Source organism: Tursiops truncatus, chromosome 10, assembly GCF_011762595.2.
Source record: "Tursiops truncatus isolate mTurTru1 chromosome 10, mTurTru1.mat.Y, whole genome shotgun sequence".
Taxonomy (NCBI): Eukaryota; Metazoa; Chordata; class Mammalia; order Artiodactyla; family Delphinidae; genus Tursiops; species Tursiops truncatus.
In genome coordinates, this window is record NC_047043.1 from 40,124,786 (window position 1) to 40,134,630 (window position 9,845).

Genomic DNA, 9,845 nt, shown 5'->3' on the forward strand with positions numbered 1-9,845 from the left:
CGTTTATGCCTCAGATGATCTAATACAGTTGTGTGGGATGCCGTATGTTTAAGATAATTATACTGAGGTGGTTGGTTCTTGGTAATTCTCGCTTCTCTGGGAATAGCTCTAAGACACAGAGGTGATATTGTACCTGGCCATCACTAATTGATCCCGAGGTCCACACCTGATATAAGCTGAGCCCGTCTGATTGTCCCTCTCAGCAACGTGAAATTTGAAAGATAGAGGCTAGAGGACTTTGAAGGTGCGGCATATTAATGGCAACTCAACCCTTGCTGCTAAGGACCCTGTGGCTCCTCTTCCTGAGCCTAGCTGATTCCACCCATCTTTTGATTTTCTGAGCTAGCTCTGTCCGTCCAATAAATCGTCCCTTTAAAAGTTAAGTTAGCTAGAGTTGGTTTCTGTTGCTTACAACCAAAAATGACCTTATTAAATATAATAAATTATTACATAAAAATTACTGTGTAAACATGTTTGGTGTTTTATTACATCTGTGTTGAAATAAATTTAAAAATGAAAAATTGCTACTATCGAATTTACATTTTAAACAATTTCTTGAGGGACCCTATTTTGTGGAGAGTACAGTTTTAGAACTGCTGTACAGCATCCAAGTGGAGATACCTAAAGGCAGTTGGGTGTATGGATGGTGTGGAATCAGAGCCAGATCTGAGCTGAAGGGGGAAATTTGGAAAACGTCGGCAAATAGATGGTAACGGAAGACAAGTGGGAGTAGATGCCATTGAGAGCAGGGGTATAGTATAAGAAGAAAAAAGGATGAGGACAAAACTCCAGGGATACCAACACGTAAGGGGTAGCTGGAAAAAAGGAGTCCATGAAGGTGACAAGACGCCAGAGAAGTGGGAGGAAAAACTAGGAGAGAGTGCGGTCAGGGATGCCAAAAAAAATAGACCGTTTTAGGAAGGAGGGCATGGCCAACAGTGTCAAATGTTGCCAAGACTGCAAAGAGTCCATTTGATTTAGCAACACAAAGATGTTGAATCACTTCATTGTTGAGTGTTAAGGATTAAATGGAAAGTATGAAAGTAGAGAGATGGTTGCCCATGGCTTTTTCAGGAAACTTGGCTCTGTCAATAGAAAGAAGATGGGGCAGGACTAGGAAGGGATGGAGAGATGAGTGTTAGAAAGCTGTGACCTACTGGGTTTACAGGTGTGATGCCTTTATTTTCAGAGGCATTCATGTCTCATGACCAAAGACACTGAGTTACTGGCATGCAGAACTGGTGCTTTGCCCTTCTCTTGACCACAATTCCCACTTTCCCAAACTGATGAGAGACTGTTTTTGAGATATGTATTAATGGAGGTTGTTGCAGGGTCCTGACAGGAAGAGGATTACATAGAGGGAAGGGTAGTTATAAATGTTTGAACTGGTTCCCATTTGTTCTGGGAGAGAAAGGAGTTAACCACAACCTTGCCTTCATCTTGATGATGGGTAGTTATATTTCTCCTCATGCTGGACTTGTCTACACTGTACTCTCGGTGGAGAACTTGGACCCCCTTTGCCTCATTCCTTCCACCCAGAGTGGTTGCAGGGTCTGCTCTAACTGTTCCTAGCCCTCCCACCAGTCCTCTTCCTCCTGTGCCCACTCCTCCTGCAGACATCCTTCCAAACAGTGTTGTATCTGGGACATGATACATTAATTAACCAATTGCCACCCCCAAAAAGGAATGGGGCTCTTTGGAGGGTGCGTTTATTTTGGGTCCCCCATCCCATTTCTGACCACACATGGAACAATGTTCAGCAAACAGTGGTTTCTGAGCAAGAGTCAGCCCATATATTTTTATATGGCCCAAGAACTCAGAACGGTTTTTACATTTGTAAATGGTTGAAAAAAAAAAAAGCAAAAGAATTCTATTTTGTGACTCATGAAAATTATATGAAATATTTAAGTTTCAGTGTTCCTTAGTAAAAAGGTTAAGAACAAAACTCCGAGGAACAAAGATTTGCTATCGGGTCTTTTACAGAAAATATTTGCTCACCACTGGTTTAGAACTCCAGGTGGCTGTGTGTCATCTATCTCCACCAGCAGTTCTGGTGATGTCAATAGACCTCCTTTCTATCAATACTTTCCTAAGGGCTGAATCTTCCCCACCGCAGGAGCTACTGACGGATTAATCCACAAAGGATGAGACATTAGGAAAATGTTCTACTTTTTTTTTCTTGGAGTGTAACACAATGATTTCCAAGCCCAGCCTAACCCTGGCACCCTGCCCACCCCCACCACACATACACACACCCACACACACATATGTACCCTTTTCAGAATATGCAGGAGGTCATGGGGGTGTTTTTGTTTGGGGCTGTTATGGCTGCTGTTATTTGTTTCTCAAAAGGGAGTATGGATTTTGAAAGGACCATATTCACATAGATTGATTTCTAAGATTACTTAATTGCCACATTAGATCTTTCTCACTGCCTCTTCCCCCACCCCTTCTGTCTTTCTTTTTCTTCTCTATCAAACTTGCAGCATATACACTGACAGTTTCTTCCTCACCTCCCACTTACTTCTCAGCCCACCACAATCTGGAGTCCACTCCCACTCCAACGCTGAAACTGCTCTCAACACATTTGTCACCCATCTCATAATTACCAAATCTAAGGACACTTTCCCGTCCTCCCTTGACTTCTGAGTAGCATTTGATAATGCTGACCTTGCCCTTCTTCATGGAACACTTCTATTTCTCTGCATCTGCTTCTTCTTTATTCTTCTCTTAGCTCTCTGGGTGCTCCTAGTGCCACCAGATTCTTACAAATTAGTGTATTTCAGTGACCTGCTTATTATCTAGCATCAGTGCCAAGCCCAGCCTCCTATACTGTGTTATGGACTGCTTGGCCGTGTATTTTCCAGCCTTCCTGGACGGTTGGCTTCCTGTTAGATTCTCTCAGTAGGAGGTATGGGTGGGAGATCAGATGGCAGGAGAAACCAAGAAGCTTCCTGCTTTAGTTTCTAAGAGAGTGGCAGCTCCTGGTACCAGCAGCAAGAATGGGTGATTCTGGACTCCAGCTTCCTGGGCAGAGGAAATACCTTCTCAGTGATCCAGCTTTGATGGAGATGGCGCCTTTTTGGTAGATCCGGAAGTGACTGTGATGGTGTCTCCTCCAGGACAACAGCAGGTGTAGACATGAATTCCAGCTCAGGGGCGAGAGCTGCTTCTGATTTCCAGGTTTTCCTCTGTCCTATTTGCACCTCCAGCCTCTCTCTTTTTCCCTCTTGCATGTCTTGCCTTTTTAAAAATACCTTTGTAACCAATCTCTATATTAAATCCCCTCAGTCTGAAATACCTAGAATGATCATACCTTCCTGACTGGATCCTGGATGATACTGAATAACTGGTATGAGTTTGGGGTTTGAACCCAATCTGACCTGTGTCCTTGTGCCCTCCCTCTGCACGGTCTACGTGGGTGATCTTGTCCACTGCCTCTGCTTCAGCATTTGTGCAGATGACTCCCAAATTAGGGTTCTTCAGCCCACACCTGAGATCCATACCCATCTACTTCATGCCTCCTAGTTACCCTGGCACCTCAAATTCAACACAAAACTGAACTTAATTCTCTGCTTCTATGCCTTTCTTTTCTATTTCAACTCAGTCCATCATTGATCAGCCACCTAGGCTGGAGACCTTGGTGTTACCTCTCCTTGACCCCTCCACATCTAATTCTCAGCCAGTGCTTTAGATTCGACTTCCTAATTACATCAATATTTGATTCCCTCCATCTCCTCTGTACAAGACTTAATTCAGGCTCTTACCATGTCTCGCCTAAAGTATTGCTATGCTGCTACCAGAGGGCAGTGTGTGTGTATGTGTGTGCAACTTTTAATTTTGTTGTCATATACATCACAAAGTCTATGTGTGGACTCTTGACCAGAAGTTTGGCCTCAGTTCTTTTCAAGCTCCAGACCATTATTGGAAGCATCAGAACGATTTTTCTAAAATGTTAAAAATGATTATGTCACCCTTCGGTTTAAAGTCTCTATCATCTGTAAAATAAAAAACACCCTCCTTGGGACTTCCTTGGCGGTCCAGTGGTTAAGACTCTGCACTTTCACTGCAGGGGGCACGGGTTCCATCCCTGGTCAGGAAACTAAGATCTCGCATGCCACCCGGCTTGGCAAAAAACCCCCCAAAAACAAAAAACAAAAACACCCTCCATGTGGCATAACAGAGCCTATGTGATCTGGCTCTTGCCTAAATTTCTAGCTCATCTTAAATCAGCTATACCCCAATCAAAATTGAAAAAATAAATAAAAAGTGAGTAATTCCTGAAAAAAAATTTTTTTTCTAGCTCATCTTGACACCCCACCCCCACTCCCTGCCCGTTACCAAACAGGGAAACATGAGCAGCCTCCAAACATTCATGCCCAACTATACAGAGGTCTCCAAAGAAAGGAGCTGTGAAGGCCTTTAACCGTCACCCATTTGCCTACCCCTTGCCCTGGAAGGCTTTTCTCTTCTCTCCCATTCTGCTGGTCTAACTGTTTTTTCTTCAAGACTCTTAGTAGCCTTCCTAATTACATCCCACCTATTTCTCCATCCTCATGAAATAAATACTTCCAAAACACACTTGGCTTGGTCTTATTTGAATATGTTACATTGTATGTAATTATTTATTCAGTGACCACCCCCACTCCCTCCAAGTTAGACTCGAAACTCTTTGAAAGCAGGAATATGCCTTATTCATCTTGGTATTTCTAGCCCTGGACCTAACGCTTGTTACATTTTCAGTCTATTTCTGCAGAAGGAAGAGAGCTAAAGCCTGAAGGAGAATAAATTTTGTGAGAAAGAGGAGGGGGCTTGGGAGGTAGAAGACAGGGTCTGAAGAGCCCTGGGGGGTTACCATGGGAAGATGAACTTTCCCAGTTTATTATTCGGCCACATGGCAGTGCTGCTCAGAAGAGTCCCTTGGTGGGGTTACAGGCTGAGGCTGACTGCCAGATGCTAAAGAGGGATCCTCACCAGGAGGCAGACATTCCTCCACTGCCTCCCCAACCCATCTACAGCCCCTAGGCTGGCCTGGTAAAAGAGCCTAGTCCTAAGAAGGGTGCTCGCTCCTGGTCTCTCCCCAGCGACCGATGACGTCAAACCCTACACTTTCTGTGATTGGCTTAGCCGGAAAGACAAGAGAAGTTAGGGAAGTGAGCTGGAGAAACATGATCTGGGAAGGAATCTGGGGACCTGGGTCAGCCGTCTGGTAGCTCCAAGCCCACTGGGAGCTGTGAAGATATGGATCATGAGCTGAGCCAGGGAGCTGCGCTGCTACGGCTGCTACCCCTTCTGTGGCTGCTGCCCCAGTCCTGGACTGCCCATGAAGGTATGGCAGTACCTCCCCTTTACTTCCATCCTGACTGGGGTAGAACCTAGGGAGCCGGGGCATTTGAAAGCGGTGAAAGTGCTTTGTAAGTGGTGAAAGTATTATGAGAGAGTGGAAACGATAGCAGTATTGGGAAAGAGAGCTATACTATGGATGGATGGCAAACAATGCCAGAGGTGCTTTGTAGGTTTCATCGAAGACAATCTCTTGAAGCAGAGATTATTATCTCCACTTTCCAGATGAAGGAAATGAGACTCAGAGTTTAAGTAACTTGTGGAAGTTCACCCCGTTGGAAAGTGGTAGAGCAGGGATTTGAGCAAAACAAGTGTTATTTCCACTGTTCCTACTTGGGAGTCTACTCTGCACTCTGTCATCAATTCACCTTATGATTCTTGAAAAGTCTCTTAACTTTATTGGTCCTTAGTTCCTTCTTTGAAAAGAATGGGGCAGAATGGAAGAAGAATCTGGAAGACCCCTCTTACTCTATCATTCTGGGTATTGGGTTTTGAGTAGAAGATTTCCTCCTGGCTGGGGAGATTCCTGCCAGGAGCTTCAAAGAATTAGAGATTATTTCCTGCAGCTATGGTGCCATTCCCCCAGTCCTGTCTTTGCAAGGTCTGCAGGGTTGAGGGAGGGGAAGTTATTTTCAGAGAGGCCTGGTGCCAACGAAGCGGCTGAAAAGAAGCCTGGAGAGTGGTTTTTCAGTCTGCCATGTGTGTCTGGGGATGGGATGGGATGGGATGGGGCAGTGCCATCTATGGCTTAGGGAGGCCACCGCCATTCCTTCACATACCCACGTGAAGACTGGGAACTCATCCAGGCCCTTCACAAGTCAATAGGATGGCCTCCCAGGGATCAGGCAAAGGTGGAGACCTTTGGGAGGACATAACCCTATGCCAGGTTGCATGGTTTGGTGAGCAGAATGCAGGTTTGATTTTAGCCGCCACTTACCTCTTTGGCTGGGTGCCTTTAGGCACAAAGATACAACCAACATTGTGATTCTGAATTACTTGTTACAACTTTAAACAGTTGGCCTTTTTATGGGCTGGGTAAGTTTGGTGAGATCCCGTAATTTCTTTTCTGCTCCCACTGGGAGGCAACCCACCTCTCCCCCCTCTACCTGAGGCAGGCCTTGCTGTTTTCTAAGCTAAAGAGGAGGTGGCTGCCACCTCCTTGGACACCACTCTGTCTCTTTTGCAGCTCTTACTCCAGGGTGGAGGGATGAGCTGAAAAACCACACGTTCCTGCACACAATGTACTGCCAGATGGGGAATCCCAACGTGGGGCTCTCCGAATCCTTCAACGAGGACCAGCTTTTCTCCTTCGACTTTTCCCAGAATATCCGAGTGCCTCGCCTGCCTGAATTTGCTGACTGGGCTCACAAGTCTCGAGATACTTCCAACATTTTCTTTGACAAAGCATTCTGCCGGGCGATTGTCGAGGAAATTGGCCCAGAGCTTGAAGGGCAAATCCCAGTGTCTAGAGGTCAGGGGATTTTTTGGGGGGTGGGCTGCCCTCTTAACCTCATGATACACTGAATTACTCCCCTTCTCACCAGCTCCCCATCTCTCCTGCTTTCTGGTTCTCTCCTTGGATATTGATTTTTCTACCACTCATGATCTGTACTCTGTTTTTGTTTTGGGGCAGAAGAAAAGTCCCTGGGATGTAGTAGGCATTCAAAACTACGGAACTTAATGAATTCAACAGAGACCAACAGACGCCTACTGAGTATTAGGGCTTGTGTTACGATGCTCAGCAAGATGGAGGGGAGAATAGAAGCATCTGATGATGTGCCTACATTTTATTTTATTATTTTTTTTTCCAAAAAATTTGAGTTTGTTAGGAAATGCTGATGGATCGTAGTAGATGAAAGCCCCAGCTGAGGTAGTGAAATGGTACTAACTGCCTTGGTAAACTAGGCTTAACTACATAGGTTAATCAAGCTCTGTTAATGATTATTTATTTTATTATTCTACCATATTTGTTTGAGCATCATAATGTGTTTTTTTATTGAAGTATAGTTGATACACCATGCTGTGCCAGTCTCTGCAGCACAGCAAAGTGACCCAGCCATACACATACATACATTCCTTTATCCCAGGAAATTGGGTATAGTTCCCCGTGCCACACAGCAGGACCTTATTGTCCATCCATTCTAAACGTAATAGTTTGCAATCATAATGTGTTTTTAATGTACATTTGCCAAGATTTAAACTACAATACCATATCAAAACTGAGTTAACATTAATTGGATGATGAGGTAAATTTAAAAAAAAGTATGGATGTGATCAGGATGTCTTTCAAATATATCCAAACATATAGTTCCTTGAAACTACCCTTAAAATTAGTATTTTCAATTTTTTTTACTGATTGGTTCTTTCTTTTTTTTTGGTGGTGGTGGTTATCTTTATTTTCTTAAATTTAATTTTTATTTTATATTAGAATATAGTTGATTTACAATGTTGTGTTAGTTTCAGGGGCACAACGAAGTGATTCAGTTATACATATACATATGTCCATTCTTTCTGAGATTCTTCTCCCATATAGGTTATTACAGAGTATCAAGTAGATTTCCTTGTGCTATACAGTAGGTCCCTGTTGATTATCGATCTTATATATAGTAGTGTGTATCTATTCATCCCAAAGTCCTAATTAAAATGTGCCTGCATTTTAATGAGAAGACAGAGTGTGATCAGTTGCTGATGTGAGGTCCAGACAGGAAGTGCTGCAGGAAGTCAGGGTGGAGGGTCCAGAGTGGCCTGGCTCTGGTCCAGGTCTGGTTCTTGCCTAGACGAAGACCTCCCTCAGAGCCCTAGCTCCCCCTATCTCGTGTCCTCTCCGTATGCCACATCCCCTCCACACACAGGGGTCCCATCTAAGTTAGTCGCTTCTTTCCCTCACCTCAGTACCCCCACAGGCCTCCCCATCGCTGAGGTGTTCACTCTGAAGCCCCTGGAGTTCGGCAAGCCCAACACACTGGTCTGTTTCGTCAATAACCTCTTCCCACCCACACTGACTGTGAAATGGCAGCATGATTCGGCCCCTGTGGAAGGAGCAAGGCCCACTTTTGTCTCAGCCGTCGATGGACTCACCTTCCAGGCCTTTTCTTACTTAAACTTCACACCAGCACCCTCTGATCTTTTCACCTGCATCGTGACTCATGAGATTGACAGCTACACAGCAATCGCCTTTTGGGGTGAGACACTTCTCCATGGAAGCCTAGTTCCTCTGGGGGGCAGAAGGGGGTAGACCCACAGGAGGACTTCTTTCTCCACTGGGCCCTTGTTTAGTCTGTTCTCACTCTGAGCTGACCTCAATCTTCCATGCCTCAGTTTCTCCCTTGTCATCCCAGACACCCGTGTCATTCCCCTGGGGCTCCCCAACTAGGTCTCTGGGCTGACCGGCTCCCCTTTTGCTCTAGTGCCCCAGAATGTGCTGCCCTCGGATCTTCTGGAGAACGTGCTGTGCGGTGTAGCCTTTGGCCTGGGTGTGCTGGGCATCACTGTTGGCTCAGTCCTCATCATCTACTTCCGAAAACCTTGCTCGGGTGGTATGTCAGGGCATCTGGAGAGGGCATGTGTGGGTGTGCCGGGACCGACCTGTGGCCTGGGGAGCGCGTACAGTGGTCCTCAGGCCCTTGGTGGGGAGGCCTGTGTTGGGCACCGTGGGACATCCTCCTGGTTGAGGTCCCAAATACACACACCCAGTTCTAGGTCATGAGAATGGCTTTGCGTGGGAGAGGAGTGATGTGGGGGGCTGGAGGAAGGGTGCTTGGAGATGATTTGGAGAGAAGGAGAGATCAACTTCTATAGGGTGTGTTGCAGGCCGGAAAGGGCCTTTGGGGACGATGAGGATCCCCCTGATGGCTTTCCTCCATCCTTCTCTCTCCTCAGACTGACTCTTCTTGACCAGAGTCTGAGGCCAACAGCTGCAGCCATCCAAGCAAGAGGTGTTCAAGTTTCTCACATCCTACCCAGGATCTCTCCTTCTCAGAGCAGGAGGCCCTGGGCCGGTGTGTGTGTGTGTGTGTGTGTGTGTGTGTGTGTGTGTGTACAGGTTTCTCAGCTGGGAGCTCTGCTGTCCCTGGGCTTTTGCATCCAGGGGAACCCAGAGTGACTTTCCTATCATGACCACATCACTACCATGTCAAAGCAATAAATCTCATTTCTTAATATCAGCATGGCTTCTTTTTTCACTCATGATATTTATTTCTGGATATTTTAACTTGAGTAAGTTGTCATGTCAAATTCAACAAGCCTTAACCTGACACGTCTGCCCTCCTTAGGGAGAGAAATGGGAAAACCCCTAATTCCTCAGCTGATTCCCATTCCCTGGTCTCAGTACAGCACGATGGCTTTTACTCCTATCAGTTTGTGCAAAATATGTGAGCAATGAAGGCAGAGCCACTTTCTGGTAATCTGCTCAAAGAATGGTGGAGGAAGCTGCTTGCAGGTTTTTTTGGATCTTTTTTGCAATTTACTGTTTGTGGAAATGTTTATGCCTAGTATAGGCTGCC

The 9,845-nt window shown here is 45.6% G+C and overlaps 1 protein-coding gene across 1 annotated transcript; it reads left to right on the plus strand.

Moving 5' to 3' along the window:
- The first annotated feature begins 4,978 nt into the window (after nucleotides 1-4,978).
- Nucleotides 4,979-9,501, plus strand: LOC101335518 (HLA class II histocompatibility antigen, DM alpha chain). Its single transcript, XM_019931419.3, has 5 exons — nucleotides 4,979-5,329; nucleotides 6,530-6,814; nucleotides 8,247-8,525; nucleotides 8,751-8,879; nucleotides 9,223-9,501. Exons 1-5 carry the CDS (start codon nucleotides 5,242-5,244, stop codon nucleotides 9,225-9,227), a joined length of 786 nt encoding a protein of 261 aa, XP_019786978.1. The 5' UTR covers nucleotides 4,979-5,241; the 3' UTR covers nucleotides 9,228-9,501.
- Nucleotides 9,502-9,845: the final 344 nt, after the last annotated feature.

Bases quoted from the DNA above. Each gene is read 5' to 3' on its own strand.
- LOC101335518 (XM_019931419.3), top strand. From the start codon at position 5,242: ATGGATCATGAGCTGAGCCAGGGAGCTGCGCTGCTACGGCTGCTACCC. The intron at 5,330-6,529 runs GTATGGCAGTAC...TCTCTTTTGCAG, and splicing joins GTCCTGGACTGCCCATGAAG to CTCTTACTCCAGGGTGGAGG. The intron at 8,526-8,750 runs GTGAGACACTTC...CTTTTGCTCTAG, and splicing joins CACAGCAATCGCCTTTTGGG to TGCCCCAGAATGTGCTGCCC.